The sequence below is a fragment of the Meriones unguiculatus genome, chromosome 8 (genome assembly GCF_030254825.1).
Source record: "Meriones unguiculatus strain TT.TT164.6M chromosome 8, Bangor_MerUng_6.1, whole genome shotgun sequence".
Lineage (NCBI taxonomy): Eukaryota > Metazoa > Chordata > Mammalia > Rodentia > Muridae > Meriones > Meriones unguiculatus.
In genome coordinates, this window is record NC_083356.1 from 52,757,147 (window position 1) to 52,778,360 (window position 21,214).

A 21,214-nucleotide genomic window follows, 5' to 3' on the forward strand; every position below is an offset into this window, starting at 1 on the left:
CTATTTGGCTTCATTTGTGATTCTTGTATATTTTATGTTTTATTGTGTATATACAAGCTATTCCATTGCTTGTAAATTCCTTGAACACTTGACAATGACATAAAGGCTTTATTTCAATTATCTTAAATTGAGCATTCATCAAATGTTTACAGTTTATTATCTTATACCAGGGGTAGGCAGTTTTCTAGGAAGATGTAACACTGATATTTTCTAATTTTGTATATTGATGTCATAAATGAGTTTATCTTTCAAATAAAAATATTATTGAAAGTGTCCATATCTCTTGGACATGTATATGCACTAAAATAGTAACATATATTTAGTACATAGCACTTTCTTTTTCTGTTGCAAAACAGTTATACTTGCTAATTAATTTAATTTTACAACAATCACAAATTACCTAAAATAATGATGCTTCTTGTATACCTGAAGACATATGACATTAAGAAACTTGAACAAGATTCCATAGTTAGAGCCCAAATGAAAAACCAAATATTATGACTTCTCCAATACTTTGTTGGATTGTATCTCCAGATAATAAATGTGAATATTTCATGCATTTCCATTTAAAGGCTACCATAAGCTTCATGACCACAGTACAAGAACATTTCTACTTTGAAAATTAAATTAGCAGATAATGCAATTTTCCTTATTCAATTTCAGGGATTGTCAGTGAAAACAAAATATGTAATTCATGTAAATATTTTTACAGATATAATTCACATCAAAGAATGATATTTTTATTTCCCATTTGTTGTATTTTGGGTGTAACAAAAAAACTCTTCCTAAGAAATTTAGATATATGCCTATAACACTGCTCCAGTATATTATTTTACCTTTAAGGATCAGGCTTAGTGATTACCTGTTATAGATACTTTTAGTTAGTACTTACATTATTTATTGAATGTTAATATATATATTATATATGTATTACCAAAAGTAACTCTCAGTGTTTTGTTTTACCCTGTTTTCCTTTGAGTTAAGATAGATTTCTGCAGGCTTCTAGGTACCAATTACTGTGCTATCTTAACAATCTAGAAAGATCAACAAACACTCAATTAAAATTTGTAGGTTCACTAGTTTCATGACTACAAGTATGGGCATATAAAATGGCATTTTGAAAAATATATTCAGGTTTTATCACCAGGCTAACTCTTGGGAACAAAATCCCATATTTGTTTAACTTTTGTCAAATACTATACTGTCATGGTTCAAAGCACCTAAATTAATCTTATCCACTATGGGCTTTAACAGTTCAAGTTCATGTGTTTTATTATAGAATTTGGTATGCTACATTTTGCATGATCTCAGGGCAATAAAATGGTGGTTTTATTACTTTCCAATTTTAGCGTAACTTATTCAGAAAATACATCTTTTTCTATTTAGCAGTTTAATTTGCTGTAGGTCAGTAATCAGTGAGTAACATACAGAATTCACTTTTATTAGCTTAAATATGTAATTTAAGACTCCAAAATATTTTTTTTAAATCATGGTTATCTAAACCCTCAGTAAATTTTTTATTCTGTTTCATCAAAGAACATGCTTTGAGGCTTGGTACACTTTAATACTCCTAATGTTCAAATTCTTATTTTTCAGTACCAAATAGCATCATAAATGTCTCAGAGATATAAATCATCTTAAGAGTAAATCAATTTAAATTTATGTACTTTTAAAGAATTAAAGGTGTAGAGTAACTTTCCATTAAGTTTGAAATTCATTGAATTAAAAATTATTTAAGCTGTGGGCTGGCTTTCCCCAGGGTCAGATGATTGTTCAAGGTTCCTGAATAAACTGCATTGAAAAAAAAAAAAAGAAAATGGAAAAAAAAAAGCAATAAATGGCTCCTAACAACAACAACAACAACAACAACAACAAAAATTCTTGGCTCATCAGCTCCATGCTTACCTTTTCTTTTTCTTTTAATTAATTTTGATTTTTCAAGACAGAATTACTTGTGTAGCACTAGCTGTCCTGGACTCACTGTGTAGACCAGGATGATCTCAAACTCACAGAGATTCACCTGCCTCTGCCTCTGCCTCCTGAGTACTGGGTTTAAAAGCAAGTGCCACCGCAGCAATGCTTACCTTTATATTATATATAGAGAGAAAGCGACTATTGCCTTATTAACTCAGTAGAGCACGTTTTGAAAACAAGTATTACTAAAGGAGGATAATGTCAAGAAGTGGGTGTATGTGAAGGATAGCTATTGGGGAGCCTTTGACTACTCCTCATGGGGACAGGGGAAAAGGTGGTCGCAAAGAGACATGAAAGTAGAGTAATTTCTTTGTCTTATGAATATGAGCAGATTGTGGAGTATGCACGCACAAGTATAGCACATGAATTACTCAGTAACCAGCAGAATCTCATGGATGCAAAGCTTGTAAAGTTTGTATCATGAAATTTTGGTGAGGCTTTCTTAGAGAAACTCTGAGACACAAATTTTCATGGACTGAAACAGTTAGAAAGTCTTTTAACTTCGTGAATCTCTCTCTCTCTTTTTCTTTGAGAAAGAAGATTTAATCACAAATGACCACAGTTATGATTTTATTATTACAAGTGTAATTTATATAGCAAAATTCCCCGGCTATGACCAAATGACTCATGTGAACACACTAATCAATTATGTATTCTGGAAAGTTTAGACCTCAATTAGTGAACAATGTCCAAAGGCTTTGCTAGTCACCCCTCAACATCCCATTTGTCACTCATAAACATTCTTGAAAACTTGACAGGCTGAAGTTAAGTAGCGTAGTCCCATTTTTAAGCAAGCGTATGCTTCTAAAATATTAAAGTTCAATCTATCATAAACCATCTCTATAAGGCCTATATTGATCAAGGTGAAACATTGGGGAAACATTCCCAAAATATAAATTCAGAATTATTAGTTTAAAGAATTTTTATGTAGGTGTGTGCATATGTGCCTCTGTCTCTGTTTCTGTCTCTGTCTCTCTCTTTGTGTGTTTGTGTGTGTGTGTGTGTGTGTTCATGTATGAGTATGTACCAGAGACAATTTCTGTGAATTTTTTCCTTCTACTGTGGGATACAAGATCTTAGGTCATTAGACTACATAACTACATATCAAATTATTTTACCTGTTATCTCATTCCATCTTGATGCTATGAGCATAGTTGTGCAAATGCCCTTATTGAATGGTGGGGCATAGTTTGTATATATGCTTAAGAGTGATATAGCTGGATTTTGAGGTACCACTAGTCCTAATTTTCTAAGAAACCACCAGATTGATTTCCAAAGTGGTTGTACAAAGTTCCATTCCCACCAGCAGTGGAGAAGGGTTCCCCTTTCTCCATAACCTCTCCAGCATGCATCATCCCTTGAGATTTTGATCTTAGCCATTCTGATGGGTGTGAGGTGAAATCTCAGGGTCATTTTGATTTGCATTTCCTAAATGACTAAGGACGTTGAACATTTCTTTAAGTGTTTCTCTGCCATTCAATATTCCTCTGTTGAGAATTCTCTGTTTAGCTCTGTACTCCATTTTTAACTGGATTACTTGGTTTGTTGCTGTTTAACTTCTTGAGTTCTTTATATATTCTGGATATTAGCTTTCTGTCAGATGTAGGGTTGGTGAAGATGTTTTAAAAAATTGGTGTGTGTGTGTGTGTGTGTGTGAGTGTGAGCACATGCACATATGTGTACATTCATGTGTGAGTATACGTGTGTAATTAACAAGACATATGTTTGGAGATCACAGAAAAAATTCAGGCCTTGGCTTCCCCCTTATTTGAGACAGAGTATGTTCACTACTTCATAACTTAAGCTAAAGTTATGGATGAACTTCCACTGTTTGTGTGTGTTTCCTTCCATTTCCCACCTTACTCCAGGAACACTATTATCACAAACATGAGCCAATATGCCCCAGTTTTCCATGTGTGTTCTGTGGATTTGAACACAGGACTCCAAATTTGCCTAGCAAGCACTTACCACTAAACAATCTCCCAGCCGAAGAATAAGTTTATTATTCCTATTTCTGCTACCTGTTGTGACTAACTGTCCTCTGAGACAAGCATCAACATCTTGAGGGCTCAGTGGTACCTACTTGAAAATGATAATTCAAGCTAGTCTTGATGACTGTTTAAACCCATTCATGGAGGGCTTGGGAAGGGTCTTCAGAAGAGTGTACAGCCACTCTTTGACCACCTAGTCTATTGAGCTCTGCCAAAGAGATGCTACAGTGTTTAGGTCAGGGAATATTAGAAGAAGTGTGATCCTTCTATATGGCTTTGGGGGACACTCATACCTTCTGTGTAAAAGCTTTTCACATGCAGCTTATTAGAGAAGCAGCAGCCTTACTTCTGTAAATAAACACTCAACTAAGCACTGTAAGAATCTTTGGAAAAACTGTGTCTTGATTTGTTAATGGGATATTAAGAATGTGAAAACTTGGGTCCCATAAGATAAAAATGTAATGCTAAAATTAATTAATACATGAGGTATCCCAGAAGCAGAAAGACACACAGGGTATATACTCACTCATAAGTGGATATTAGACATATGACATAGGATAAACATACTAAAATCTGTACACCTAAAGAAGCTAATCAAGGAGGACTCTGGTCAGATGCTCAATCCACATTAAGAGAGGCAAAATGGATGGACATCAGAAAAGGGAGAAAACAAGGAATAGAACAGGAACCTACCACAGAGGACCTCTGAAAGACTCTTCCCAGCAGGGTATCAAAGCAGATGCTGAGACTTATTGCCAAACTTTGGGACGAGTGCAGGGAATCTTATGAAAGACATGGGAGATAGTAAGACCTGGAGAAGACAGGAACTCCACAAGGAGAGGAACAGAACCAAAAAATCTGGGCACAGGAGTCTTTTCTAAGACTGATACTCCAACCAAGTACCATTCATGGAGATAACCTAGAACCCCTGCTCAGATGTAACCCATGGCAGTTCAGTGTCCAAGTGGGTTCCCTAGTAATGGGAAAAGGGACTGTCTCTGACATGAACTTAGCCTACTCATTGATCACCTCCATCTCAGGGGGGTGCAGCCTTAACAGGCCACAGAGGAAGACAATGCAGCCAGTCCTGATGAGATCGGATAGACTAGGATTAGATGGAAGGGGAGGCATCCCCTATCAGTGGACTGGGGGAGGGGCATGGGTGGAAAAGAGGGAGGGAGGATGGGATTGGGAGGGGAAGAGAGAAGGAGCTACAGGTGGGATACAAAGTGAGTAAACTGTAATTAATAAAAATTAAAAAAAATCAATTAATATGGCAGATTTTTGCTTCAAAATCAGCATGTTTCTTATTCTCTGTGGCTGAAGATAAACATTCACAGATAAAACAGATTTTTCTATTCACAATGCCCCTCCAACTTCCTCATGTGCTTTACAGCATTTAGTGCATCACATAATAAATTACCATGGGATCTATTTGCTGATTTCTATCTACTCCCCACAAAAGCAAGATCCTTGCTACACAGAAGAATCCCTGTTATTGTAACAAACATGACTACAACATTTTAATGCAGGATGGTATATCGTAAATGCTTATACTTTTGCTGCTTAAGTGAAAGCTTATTTTTTAACCCTGACAAATTGTACATTTTGAATGCAGTCTCATCCAAGACACCTTCTAAATTTAATTCCGTTAACTAGCATCTGTAACAAGAACACAAATCATCGCATATGTGCTACTGCCAACAAACAGTACTAGATTTGTAGGAAAGCTGCATGTGGAGGTCGAAGGCATCAAAATGTCAAAAGCCATGAGTTTGATAGGGATCATGTCTTAAACTGTGCAGCCAGCTTGGAGGTTTGTTTTATTGTCAGTGTGATGCAGCTTACATTAACTTAGGAAGAGAGTGAAATTTACTATGTAGACCAGGATGGCCTCAAACACCGAGGTCCACCTTCTCTGCCTCTCAAGTGCTGGAATCAAAGGTGTGCACCACCAGGCTGCCCTAGATTTAGGCTTCTTTACAGTAAGTTTTAGCAATGTTTATATAATTAACATACATTTCTTTACCTTTGTTCTTCAAATGTATTTATTATAGTATTATCATGTTTCTGTGATAACTGTTGCAATATACATCCTGGTTCTTCTAAAAATTTGATATATGAGGTTTTTCTCAATTACTCAGTTTAGCAGAAGTTCTGTCAAAATTTTATATTATAAAATGCAACCCTTAACTTTGTTGATTCATTTTCATTTCTCCATTGCCTATTTAATGTATTTCTGCTCTTATCATGCCTATTTACTTCTCGTTGTTAACACTAGACCTAGTTTTTTATTCACTGATACTAATTTGCTAATTATAGTTTATAAAAATATTTTCAGCAATATAGTCTTTTTTATCTATTTTCTATTCTCTCTTTGTCTAGTTCTCTATATTTTTATCTATCTATCTATCTATGATCTATATATGCATATATGTATTGCTCATCTAGATTAAGGGATATATATGTATATATTAAGATATATATATGCATATATCCCTTAACATATGTGTATATATATATATGTGTGTGTGTGTGTGTGTATGTGTTTGTATGTACATATGTATGTATGTATGTATGTATTTGAATTCTTCTGATTTTGGTCCAATGAGATATTTTTAAGCAGGTTATTGAACATGATTTAAATGTGATACCACTCACTCACAGAATATGTTCCAATAGTATGACCACAGAATTTGGCAACTGTCACCAAAACCAAATATTATCAAAATGACAGAACATAACAAATGTTTGTGAGAATATAGAGCAAGGGAACACCTACACACTGCTGGTGTAAATGCAAATCAGTACAGCATTCCTGAAAAACAATATGGATGTTCCTAAAAACAGAACCAACATATGATCTAGCAAGCCTTCTCCTATGTATATACATAATGCCAGTGAAATCAGTATATGGAAAAGGTAACTTCAGTTTATGTTTCTGCCTCAGTGTTTATCATAGCCAAGATATATCAAATTAGACTATGTATAGATAAATCGGCAGAGAAAATATGAATATATATATGCAATTAAATATTATCTAAATATTTAGAATATTTAGGAAAAATATTAAAATTCTTTTTTGTTTCACCATTTAGTCACTATTACAAATATGTTTAATTCTCATATATTAGTAAATTTCCATGATTTAATTCTATTACTGATTTTTAGTTTTATGCTGTTAGTCAGTCATTGACTGACTTTAATTTTGTTCGGTTATGATATTTCTATGCATAATGAATGAAGAGATTTGTGGTTGTTGCTATTTTTATTTAAGTCATAAAAGTATGTTAATTTTTACTGAATGCTTTCTCCAGAAAATAAAATGATAAGTTTATAAATATTCAACATTTGCTAAAACATTTTTGAACCTAGTATTTGATTGATCCTGGAGAACTCTCAATGTACCCTGGAGAAATGTATATGTATCCTGGAACTGTCAGATGCAATGTTGTTTATATGTCTGCTAAGTTTTTTTAGTCTATAGAAGACTGAAAGTATATGTTCCAACTGATTTTCTCTTTGGGTTACTTCAGGATTTGAGGTAGAGCAACCCGCATAGCTCATGGATTATGACCCTGGAAGACTTAGTACAAAAATCACTATTACTAAATTCCACAGTGTTTCATTTGTTTTGGTATGGTTTTGTAGCTTCCATCTCTTTCTTCCATTCAGTCAAATCAGCTACAGTATTATAAACAAGGGAAGATTTGGGTCAGTTTTTCCAGCAGATTCTACCATGGCTGCTGAGGAAAAGTGGCACTTAGCAGAGCTAGCTCATACTTTTCACACGAAAGCAATCATGAACTGAGAGGTGTTCTTTTTTGACCTCAACATAAAATCAGACACACTAAATCTGTTAGAAGAAAGAGTGGGAAAGAGCCTATATCTCATTGACACAGGAGACAACTTCCTGAACAGAACACCAACAGCACAGGCTCTAAGAGCAACAACCTCCTGAAACTGAAAAACTTCTGTAAAGCAAAGGACTCTGTTGTCAGAACAAAACGACAGCCTACAGACTGAGAAAAGATCTTTACCAAACCAACATCTGAGAGAGGGCTAATATCCAGAATACATAAAGAACTCAAGAAGTTAAACATCAACAAACCAAGTAATACAATTAAAAAATGGAATACAAAGCTGAACAGAAAATTATCAACAGAGGAATATCAAATGGCATAGAAACACTTAAAGAAATGCATAATGTCCTTTGTATTTCTGAGAAATACAAAACAAAAGGACCCTGAGATTCCACAATACACCCATCAGCATGGCTAACACCAAAAACTCAAGTGACTGGTTTGTTTTTAATTGCCAAAGAATATTACCTTGCAATTAAAAACAAAGAAATCTTGAAATTTGCAGGCAAATAAAAAAATCATCCTGAATGAGGTAACCCAAAATCAGAAAACAGATATGGTATATGCTCACTTTTAAGTATATATTAGCCACATAATATGTGATAAACATACTAAAATCTATATTCCTAAAGAACCTAAACCTAGGGAAGAGGCTGAAAACTCACACAGAAGGGCAAACACAGTAGACATTGGAAGCAGGAGAAGACAAGGAACAGGACAGGAAACTTCTTCAGGTACCTCTGAAAGACTCTACCCTCCAGGGTATTGAAGGAGATACTGAGACTCATAGCCAAACTTTGGCTAGAATACAGGAAATCTTATGGAAGACGGGGGACATGGAAAGACCTGGACAGGACAGGAATTCCACAAGGAGAGCAACATAGCCAAAAACCCAGGGCCCAGGGGGTCCTACAGAGACCAATACTGCAACCAAGAACCTTGAAGAAAAAGGACCTAGACCCCATGCTCAGAAACCCATAAACAGCTCAGTTTTTTTTTAATTTTTCATCAATTACACTTTATTCATTCTGCATCCCCCCATAAGCCCCTCCCTCCTTCCCTCCCAATCCCACCCTCCCTCCTCCCTCTGCTTGCATGCCACTCCCCAAGTCCACTAATAGGGGAGGTTCTCCTCTCCTTTCTGAACTTAGTCTGTCAGTTCACATCAAAAGTGGCTGCATTGTCCTCTACTATGGCCTGGTAAGGCTGCTCCCCCCCCCCCCAGAGGGAGGTGATCAAAGAGCAGGCCAATCAGATTATGTCAGAGGCAGTCCCTCTTCACATTACTATGTAACCCAATTGGACTCTGAACTGCCCTGGGCTACATCTGTGCAGGGGTTCTAGGTTATCTCCATGAATAGTCCTTGGTTGGAGTATGAGTCTCTGGGAAGTTCCCTGTGTTCAAATTTTCTTGTTCTATTGCTCTCCTTGTGGAGACCCTGTCCTCTCCAGCTCTTACTATTTCCCAGTTCTTACCTAAAATTCCATTCACAATGCAATGCCCATCAAATTACCAACACAATTCTTTACAGACCTGGAAAGAAAAATTCTCAACTTCATCTGGAATAACAAGAAACCCAGAATTGCTAAAACAATCCTCTACAATAAAAGATCTTCCGGAGGTATCTCCATCCCTGATCTTAAGTTGTACTATAGAGCAACAGTTTTAAAAACTGCATGGTACTGGCATAGAAACAGAATGGTGGATCAATGGAACCGAACAGAAGACCCAGAAATAAACCCACACACTTATGGACACCTGATCTTTGACAAAGACGCCAAAACCATACAATGGAAAAAAGATAGCATCTTCAACAAATGGTGCTGGTCTAACTGGATGTCTACATGTAGAAAAATGAAAATAGATCCATACTTGTCACCCTGCACAAAACTGAAGTCCAAGTGGATCAAAGACCTCAACATAAAACCAGACACATTAAATCGGCTTGAAAAAAAAGTGGGAAATACCCTAGAACTCATTGGTACAGGGGAAAACTTCCTGAACAGAACACCAACAGCACAGGCTCTAAGATCAACAGTCAATAAATGGGACCTCATGAAACTGAAAAGCTTCTGCAAAGCAAAGGACACCGTCATCAAAACAAAGCGACCACCTACAGATTGGGAAAATCATCAGCTCAGTTTCACCAGCTCAGTTTTAAAGTAGATTTTCTAGTAAAGGTATCAGGGGTTGTCTCTGACAGGAACTCAGTGACTAGTTCTTTGTTTTCCTCCCCCTTGTGGGGTGCAGCCTTTCCAGGCCACAGAGGAAGATGATTCAGCTAGCTCTGATGAGACCTGATAGGTTAGGGTCATATAGAAGGGAAGGAGGTCCACCCCTATCAGGGGACTAGCGAAAGGGCATAGCGGGAGAGAGGGAGGTTGAACGGGACTAGGAGGAGAAAAGGGAGGGGACTACAGAGGTGATATAAAGTGAATAGATTGTAATAGTTATTAACTAACTAATTAATTTAAGAAAATAAAAACTTAAGTGACAACACATTCTTGACAGGTTGTGGAGAAAGAACCCTCCTCCATTGTTGTTGGGAAGGTAAACTTGTACAGCCACTTTGGAAATCAAGCTGCTACTTTCTCAGAAAATTAGGAATAATGCTACCTCAAGATCTAGCTATACCACTTATGGACATATATCCAAAAGATGCTCAACCCTACGAAAAGACATTTGCTAAACTATGTTCACAGCAGCTTTATTCATAATAGCCAGAATCTGGAAACAACCTAAATGTCCCTTAACTGAAGAATAGATATAGAAATTGTGGTACATTTACACAATAGAATACTACTCAGCAATGAAAAACAAGGAAATCATGAAATTTGCAGGCAAATGGTAGGAATTAGAAATGATCATCCTCAGTGAGGTAACCCAGAAACAGAGAGACATTTATGGTATATACACAGTTATAAGTGGATATTAGTCATAAATATAGGATAAACATGTTAAAATCTATAGTCCTAAGGAAACTAAACCACAAAGAAGACCCTAGAGAAGAGGGTTAATCTTCATTCAGAAGGGCAAACAAAAGTAGAAGACAAGAAATAGGACAGGAGCCTTCCAAAGGGGGCTTCTGAAAGACTCCTCCCAGTGGGGTTTTGAAGCACATGCTGAGACTCATAGCCAAACTTTGGGCAGAGTGCAGGAAATTTTTTGGAAGAAGCAAGAGATAGAAATAACTAGAGGGGACATGAGCTCCAAAAGGAGACCAAGAGAGCCAAAAAATCTGGGATCCTGCAAGACTGATTTATCACCCAAGGACCATGCACGGAGAGGACCTAGACCCCTCGCTTAGTTGTAGCTCATAGTCAGCTCAGTCTCATGTGCGTCCTCTCGTAAGTGGAGAAGGGGCTGTCTCTGACATGGACTCAGTGGCCGGCCCTTTGATCACCTCCCCCTGGTGAGAAGGCCTAAATAGGCCACAGAAGAGGATATGTACAGTTATGATGAGACTTGATAGGCTAGGGTCAGATGGTAAGGGAGGAGGACCTCCCTTATCAGTGGACTAGGGGAGGCACATAGGAAGAGAATAGGGAAGAAGAGTGGGCTTGTAAAGAGATGTCGGAAGGGGCTACAGCTGGGGTGCAAAGTTAATAAATTTTAATAAATAATAATAAAGAAAAAACATTGAAATATTCAATACATTTTTTAGACTTTCAGAGTTGCATACATGTAGTTGATATATGTGATCACTCAAGGTCTCAGTCCTTACCTTCTACACTTCCTACAACCTCTCTTCTAAATTCTTTTCTAAACTTAATGCTTTCTTATTTTTTGTTTGCTTGCTTATTTGTTGATTTATTTATTTAAACTCACTGAGGTTAATTGTTGTTGACAATATTCTCATGAGTGTAGGAACATCAACTAAATTATAGAGATCCTTCCAGTTAACAGGCCTGACAATAACTAAATTTCCCTTCATCAACATCCATAAACGGCCAATAATTCCATAACTAAGGTCAGTGCCTGTAAATCCCTCCTGAATTCATGCTCACATATTGACTGACTTGATCTTGTGAATCCAACCTCACTCTCTGTGAATTCATGAATCCAACATCCCTGCCCTGTGAAAAGACACAATTTTGTAACCTTCTTTTAAACAGCTATTTTTTCCATTATATTCTAAGCGCCTTGGGGAAACAGATGTCTGATAACAATTAAGAAAACATTTAATTTGGGGCACCAGGCTACAGAGAATTAGTCTGTTACCACTGTGGCTGAGAGCATGACAGCAGGCAGACAAGAGATGGTGCTTGAGTAGTTGCTGATAGCTCATCTCCGCTCCACGAAGAGAAAACACAGAGAGATAGCTACCTCAGAAGACGTGGATTCTTGAAATTCCAAAGCCCCCCAGCAGGGACACACCTCCTCTCTCAACAAGATCATGCCTCTGATTCCTTCCAAAACAGTTTTACCAACTGTGAAGACTCAGTCAAACATATGAGCCTATGGGGTGGATCCTCATTCAAACTACAGTGCTACACTGTTTGCCTGATAGAGAAACCCGAATTCCTTTACAAAAGTAACCAACTATTCAGAATAAATAATAGATAGATAGATAGATAGATAGATAGATAGATAGATAGATAGATAGATAGATAGAAACACATACACACATGCACAAGCACACACAACAAACAAAGTAGCATTTACATATGGCACCACTTAATACTAATATAATATAGAAGCAGAGACAAATGAACAAATATAAAACAACGTGGCTTAGCAAGTAAAGACTGTGTGACAAGTCAGATGACTGATGACTGAGTTCATACTCTGGAGTGTTCAGAGTGGAAATGGAGACCCAATGGTCCTCCTGAAAGTTGTCTTTTAACTCCCACATGCACGCAATATGCCTTGTGCACAAACTCCATGCAGAAAATGAAAACATGTAAGAGAAATTCTGCTTCCTTCTGCTGTCCTTTCTTTATATGACCCATTAGTCAACTTTATTAAATTTTTGTTTAATCTGAGAGTTGCATTTTAATCCATAAAAAGAAACATGTTTTGATCATTTCATCTATGAACTAAAATTACATTTCATTGTAAGTATATAATCAACTCATTGCAGAGAAAAAGGTTTCCATGGTGTTAAGGCTCTTACAAAGTAATACTGGATAAAAATACATTTTGGACTAAAGAAAACTAAAATTACTTTCCCCTTCATTGCAATGAAAATTAATGTCCTTATGGAATTTTATTCTTATCATATATAACTATCCCTGTGTCCTCTCTGAACCATAATTCTTCAGTTTCTTGAAAGTACTACCAACTTATTGCCTTGTTGTTGCAATGCTCTGTAGTCATGAAAACGAAATTCCTCCCTGAAGCTTTCCTCTCTGTCCTCTTAAACTGTCTGATTTTTAGCAGAGTGATCTAACTTAGCTGCTAGCTTACTGCTAAAAGTGAGGTCCTTGCCTTGGAAGACGATATATTCTGTCCATTTCTGGGTGGAAACACCTAAGAGTTAAGTGTCTGGGTCAGGATAGTATCATGCTCATGTTCATGGGTGGCTTACCTAGCCATGTCCACCATCAAATTAAAAAAAAAAAATAGGCTTAATTCAATGTACCTCATTAAATAATTAATATCTGAGAAATTGTAATGTATTTTACACTGAATGACTACTAAATACAACAAAAATTTCTAAGCCTAACTTTTCCCAATCATAGAGGTATTTTCAATTTTCCCAGCCAAATTGTCAGAAATCATTTTGTAATTCACCTGAAAATATGTGATGTGACTGTGTATATCAAACAGATTGTGCCCTGATTTTCCTGCCACAGTAATGGAGATCAATGATGCAAGGACTTGCCTACTTTTCTGTAAGCAAGAAAAATTGAAGTTCAATGGGATTCGCCACTTAGTCAGCTTATCCCTCCAGCAGCCACGCTTATCAGCAGATGTCAGCACATCTCTCTCTTCTACACCAATGCAGCTTGGTCTACATTTATCAACATGTGAGGTTTTATTAAGCAAGTCAAATGTATTTCTAAATATGTATTTTAAAGTAAAATATGATATATATGATATATAAATAGAATTTATTTTCTACAAAAATCAAACAAATGCAACTTTTAGCATAAGAATTTTATTGAAAATTTGTATATTCTGTGAAGGTCAAATACCATTTCTATTTAATTAATATATTAAATATTATTAATAAAATATTTCCTTAATATTCACAAAATTAAGTCATTCCTTATAGCCTTAAGTGTTCATTTAGAAAGAAGAAATTTATAATTTATTTAACAACTACCACTAAAACTGTTGTTCTGAATTTAAAAATAAATATGCTTCTATGCATAGTTCTTCAATTCAGGGCATGAAAAACGCACCAACATCGTCATTTTATTTTTCTATTGCATTTGGTTTGAAGCTAAATATATATGTTATAATTAAAATAATGTCCATAATGATTAGTTTATCGGGCTTTCTGTGCTTTAAAGCACTAAATATTTATGATAATGTATATCATAATATATAGATATATTTTATATATAATGTGACTTGCACATAGATAAACATACAAAGTATTGCTGTGAATACATTGGCACAGGAGACAACTTCCTGGAGAGAACACCAAGAGCTCAGGCTCTAAGATCACCAATCAATAGATGGTACCTTCTGAAACTGAAAAGCTTCTGTAAAGCAAACGACACTGTCAGCAATACAAAATGACAGCCTACAGATTGGCAAAAGATCTTCACATCCTTCTATCTGACAGAGGGCTAATATCCAGTTTATATAAAGAACTCAAGAAGTTAAACAGCAACAAACCAAATAATCCAATTAAAAAATGGGGTTCAGAGCTAAACAGAATTCTCAACAAAGGAATATCAAATGGCGGAGAAACACTTAAAGAAATGTTTAACATCCTTAGTCATCAGGGAAATGCAAATCAAAATGACTCTCAGATTCCATCTCACATGCATCAGAATGGCTAAGATAAAAAAACTCAAGTGACAAAACATGTTGAGAAAGGGGAACCCTCCTCCATTGCTGTTGGGAATGTAAAATTGTACAACCACTTTGGAAATCAATCTGGTGCTTTCTCAGAAAACTGGGAATATTGCTACCTCAAGACCCAGCTACACCACTCCTGGGCATATATATTTGAAAGAAGTTCAACCATTCACCAAGGACATTTGCTCATTGGTGTTCATAGCAGGTTTATTCCTAACAGGCAGACTCTAGAAACAGCCTGGAAGTCCCTCAACTGAAGAATGAATAGAGAAATTGTGGTACTCTTACATGATGGGAATATCACTCAGCTATTACAAACAAGGAAATCATGACACTTGCAGGCAAATGGATGGAACTAGAAAAAAATTATCCTTAGTGAGGTATCCCAGAAGCAGAAAAACACATGGTATATACTCAACTATAAGTGGTTATTAGACGTAGAATATAAGAAAAATATACTAAAATCTACATACCTAAAGAAGCTAAACAACAAGGAGGACCCTAGGGAAGATGCTTAATTCTCATTCAGAAGGGAAAACTGGATAGACACCAGAAGCCATAGAAGAGAGAGAACAGGATGGGAGCCTACCACAGATGATCTCTGAAAGACAGCACCCAGCAGGGGATCAATGCAGATGCAGAGATTCACAGGCAGTCTTTAGACAGAGCTCAGGGAGTCTTATGGAAAAATTAAAAAATAAAAGGACCCAGAAGGGACAGAAGCCCAGCAAGGAGACCAACAAAGCCCAAGAAAAAAGCAGAGCCTAGGAGGAACTGCAGAGACTGAGGCATCAACCGAAGACCAAGCATGCATAGAGAGGATATAGAACTCCTGCTCCTATGTAGCCTATAAACAGCTCAGTCTTCCTGTGGGTTCCCCAAGGGGAGAAGAAACACCCACTGATATGAGCTCAGTTGCCTGCTCCTTGATCACTGGTGGAGGGACCTAGCCAGCCAGCAGAGGAAGAGGATTTAGCCAGTCCTAATGAGGCCTACTGGGCTAGGGTCAGATAGTACTGGAGGAGGTTTTTCCCTATAAGTGGACAAGGGGAGAGCTATAGGGGAGGAAAAGGAGAAGGAGTGAGACTGGGAGGAGATGAAAAAAGGGGCTATAACTGAGATACAAAGTGAATAAATTGTAAACAATAATAATATTAATGAAAAATATATTTTATTATAAGATAAAAATATAATAACACTAATAAATAATTTATTCAAGCCATATAACCATGGCAAAATGGGGCTAATTTTGAATCTAAGTCATTAAAGTCTAAAGCCTGAGTAATAAATAAAATTAACAATATTTTTCATGTAAAATATTTCTTATAATTTATGCTTCTAGGTAATGTATATACTGTAGATCATCTACACACAAACATACTTTAGGTCTCTATCAGCAAGCAAAGGTTCTAACAAATCAGATCGAGAAACGAAATAGGTTCAAATGGCCATTGTTTCTTCTCTAAGCAGAGGATGCATGGTTTTATATGGTGCTCTACAGATACATACTCTCCATAGTTCAGAGTGGTCCAGAAGATGAACAGATTTCTACTTGAGTCACTAGAATTAAGAAAGAGCTCTTTCCTGAAAGGTGATCTAATTTCAGAAAAACCAAATACCTTGCCATGTTGGATCCATGTTGTTTTAAAGTTTTGATTTGTTATCTTATCCTTTGTAAACTCACTGGGATTTTAGGACTGTACAGAATTAACAGCACACAAATGGTTATTACCCTTTGAATACATTTAGATATCACTGAAGTGCAATTCATTACAAAGATATGGAGAGCAGTTTTTGAGTCTCTAGCTTTGAGCACATTGCTAAAATTCTATGAAGCAGCCTCTCCTTATGGCTGGTTGATTGTAAGCACTCAACTTTCATTTTTATTATTTCACATATTGTTAATTTCACCTGCTTCTTTCTCTTCTTGACAGTTTCAGTTTTTCATTAGTATGTTTTTAATTTAATTTTTAATGTTTAAGCACTTAAAATAGAGCAGTATATTCTTTTTCATCTTGTTGTCTTCATCTAACACTGTTTCCAGAAATCAATATTTTAAAATCTTATTTACAGACAATAATGGCTTGCTGGTTTTTTGCCTCTTTATTTAAAAATTTTGAACATTGAAATCCACCCTAAATTATGGTATAGAGTCAATAATTAGATAAGGTAGAAAACCCAAGGCAAATATTTCTAAAATATATATTTAAAGTTCAGACTTGTTTGATTCTGTAATATTTTTGCAGGTTCTCTAGTTTAATACCTTGAGAAATCTCAGTTCCATATTTCCTCAAATTTGCCACCTAAAATGAGCAACCCACGGGATCAGCCGTTCTGTATACTCTTTTATGGAAATGTGTTAAGTTGAGAAAAGTTGTATGACTCAAATATATATTATATGAGTTGGTAGATTTTAACTACTGTATTATTTTTTAAAAACACAGTATTTGTTATTGAATTTCTTGAAAGAAAGGCACGTGGATTATTGGGAAGAAGGGATCATTCAAAATGTTTAAAGGCAAAAGTAAAGAAGGTACCATTAATAGCTAAATCTCTACATAAAATATCAGTTTACCTAATTTATCAGATATCCACATAGTTAAGTGATCTCTTGAAGATATTTTGCATTTTACTGCTCTTTTTTATCCTAATTTTGTATGAAAACTACTATAAACTCCCACAGGTAGGTGTGTGTTCTCCAGAGCAGTAGTTCTGTCTTCCCTTCAGTCACTTGAGAAACATGTTGGTCCACTACAGCACAAATCCTTTCTGCACCAAACCTTCTGTTAGGATCTGCGTAAAATATGAAGCAGTCATACCCCATAAACAAGATGATTTGGAAAAGGTAATGCCTTCTGTTAAACTGTGCTTCAATATTCTGCTTCTGCTACAGCTGAATGCGGTGCATCTGCAACAAACAACGAAGGGATTCTGCTTTCTCCAAATTACCCACTGAACTACGAAAACAACCATGAATGCATTTACAGTCTCCAGGTCCAAGCAGGAAAGGGCATCAACATCTCAGCCAGAACATTTCATTTAGCCCAGGGAGATGTTCTTAAGGTAAGTGGACTACTGTGCTGTATGTTGATCATTAAGTATTCTCCCCTAAATACGTTTACATTAAACAGTACATATAATAAATTACAAGTTCATTCAGCCTTTAATAAATAACATTCCTGTTGTTATTTTAAACAGAATGCTTTGCCTCCAGTGCTTCTCATGATAAGGAATCATAAATTTTATAATATTTAAGTATTTGTTACACGATAACCGAAAAGAAAACTTCAATATAAAATACCTTATTCAATAAATATTAGTTATTAAAATAAAATATGAATTATTATTTCATTAAGAAAAAGCATAATGGGGGGTGCTGGAGCGATGTCTCAGTGGTTAAGAACACTGTCAGCTCTTCCAAAAGACCTGGGTTCAATTCCCAGCACCTACATAGCAGCTCACAACTGTCTGTAATGCCCATTCCAAGGGATCTGACAACTTCACACTAATGCACATAAAATAATTTCTTTAAAAGATCTTAAAAGAAAAAGCATAATGGTAACTTGTTTCATATCACAAGTTTTGCTATTGTTAATAAGTGATGGCTTTTGTATTAACTTTGATATCTACTGAGTAAAATTATTTCTTTTAACTTTTTCTTTATCTACTAAGTGAAATTATGATATTTTAGTATGTAAAAACTTTAAAACCTTTGATACAAGTCACTTCTGTATGTATTTGAACCTAACAAATCAATCTCTATAAATTAGAAAAAATACTTTATTCATAATATTTAGTATTGTTTACAAAAAATATTGCTATAATGAAATGTCCTTTTAAAGAATATATATAACATGTCTTTCAATAAAATTCTTGAATAGTTACCAATTTGATTTTTACAATGCAAATGTTTTTGTATATATACCTTAAAACAAAATATAAATTATCTTTCATATTATATATAATAAGATCCTATAATATATATTATATATACACTATTATAAAATATTACTTCTATAAAATTATATTAAAATATTTTAAAGAATGATTCATGTCTTTTTAATCCACAACATTTTCTTAAGGAAGACAAGGAATTAAAAATATTTACAGTTTTACAAAATTTGAAGCAAAGAGTCATGTCACATGTTGATATTGACAGCAGCAGAGGATTTTGTTAAAGCTGTGACTATTAACTTTTTTTTTAATCATATCATTTGATAGGAGCAGTTTCCTAACACAAACAATGTGTAAGAATTGTAAAGATTTAGGGAAACATTTTTGAAGTACAATGAACGTATATAATACAGATTTTAATTAGGGTTGATAAATTCATTCCAGATTTGTGCCCAGCATAAGCTCACTATATAAAAACTTTCCAGTTCCAATTTACTGTTCAGATTTTTCAGTTTAAATTATTTATATTTCCTGCCTGGCAGGATAGCTCAGATTGCCTTCATCATTCATGCGGCCATCAGTCAGCTTCTCAGCACCTCAAATAAATAATACTTGCTATCCTAAAATTAACTGAGTGCTTTTACATAGACTTGAGGTAGTGATTTATTTTAAGCTAGTGGAGAAATACGTTGATGCATGATGAGGTATGTCAACGTAGCCATGAGGCAACACCACACAAACAGCACTAATAATGTGTTTATGAGATAAATGTCCTCATACCTACCAATCTTGGTTACCACAACCCCTTACTAAAATAATCTCCCCATGTCCCTTTGTAATTCTTCAAATTTATCCATTACATTTGCATGCCAGATGAAGCTTATTGTTTGGAAAAAAAAGTGTATTTTACGTGAAAGATGATGTCTTTTAAGAGCAGAACATCCAGCTTCTGGGACAGACGCTGGTGGAGAAAGACTCAGTTTTCTTTGTGGACTGAGAGTTTGACCATACTCCAGCGAGCATGTGGATAACACAAATTGCACCTGTTTGGTTTTGTTTTGTCCTTTTTTTTCCTACTTTTTCTTCTTTTAGGAGAGGTGGGAAGAAGATCCTAAAGGTCAGGGGATAGACGTAGGAGGACTGAGGAATGAATGTGCTCGGGTTCATGATGCAAAATTACTGGAAAATCAATAAAAATATTATGAGAAAAATCAGAATATTTCTAATGTGTTTCTTGGAGTGCTTTTATCACTAAAGTCTTCTATATTTTGAAGTCTCATATATCTGTCATATGTTTTATTTTAAGAAGTCCAAAGCCCAGGATTGAGTGACTACCTGAGAGGACAGGGTGAAGAGAGATGAGGAACACAAAGAAAGCTACAGGCATTAGGGTGATGCAGCTACTAAACATCATTTGAGAGTGGCATGAATGCACCAGTGCATTTGGGCATCACTACGCTCCTGCTTTCTCAAATGCAAATCTTATTTATATCTACCAGTTCTTAGTGCCAAATTATTTTCTTGTTTCAGCCTAATAACTACCTCTTGTCTTCTCAGTATATGGCAGAATCATTCCAGATGCCATGCAAATGACTCATGACCACTTGCTTCACTAGTCAATCATAAATGTTTTTTTTTCTTTCTTTCTTTCTATTTTATGGAGCATGTCATCAGTTTTAAACTTTGCTGCCTTCCTGGAAAAGCCAGGAAAATATCTTGTCTCTTTAAAATATATATATATATATATATATATATATATATATATATATATATATTACAGTCTATCATAATGCAACCCAATTGGTTAAAGTGGAAGGTTCTGTCTTAGAAAGCTAAATGAGAACTTACCTGTTCTTAATTTAATTACTATAGGTTTCTTTGGATCTGACTGGAATACATTTTGCTGTTTGTTCTTCTCCTTAGTCACAGGCAATGGCAGGAAAATTGATAGCGTCTTCACTTGCCCTCACTTGTAAAATGTACTAACAGATAATTTATTTATTTTCAGTAACTTTTACAGAAAGTCTTTAATATTCTTAGGATTAAACAACTAACAATGAATGCTCACTGTCTGATGATAGAATAACAATCAGACTCTGTTTTTAGGTTTGTTTCTGTTTTTATATAATGACTGAGTACTTTGTTTATATAAAAGTATGTAGCAGAGATTGTGAGGCAAACTTTTGCTTTATTTATTCATCACAACTTGAACGGTATTTTAAATCATATTTCTTAATGCAAAATGTAAACTAAGTGAATGATTATGACTTCCTTAAAAATGTAATAAAAAGGATAACGTAAATGATTCCATGTTTACCAATCATAAAGAACTGGAAGACAGGATAAATTTCTTTCTTACTCAATTTATTTCTTCTACTTTATTTATTTATTTTTGTTTTGATTGAAATAAGGTCTTTCTGGTTGCCTTATAAGTCACTATGCAGACCTGGCCTGCCTCAAACTCACAAAACTCAGCCTGTCTTTGCCTCTGCAATGCTGGTTGGTATAAAAGG

At 35.4% G+C, this 21,214-nt stretch overlaps 1 protein-coding gene across 1 annotated transcript in view; it reads left to right on the plus strand.

Moving 5' to 3' along the window:
* Csmd3 (CUB and Sushi multiple domains 3) overlaps positions 1 to 21,214 on the plus strand; it is a 1,323,831-nt gene that overhangs the window by 934,556 nt on the left and 368,061 nt on the right. The window contains exon 23 of the mRNA XM_060389430.1: positions 17,701 to 17,870. Coding sequence (XP_060245413.1) covers positions 17,701 to 17,870 — 170 coding nt within the window. The remainder of the gene's footprint in view (positions 1 to 17,700; positions 17,871 to 21,214) is intronic.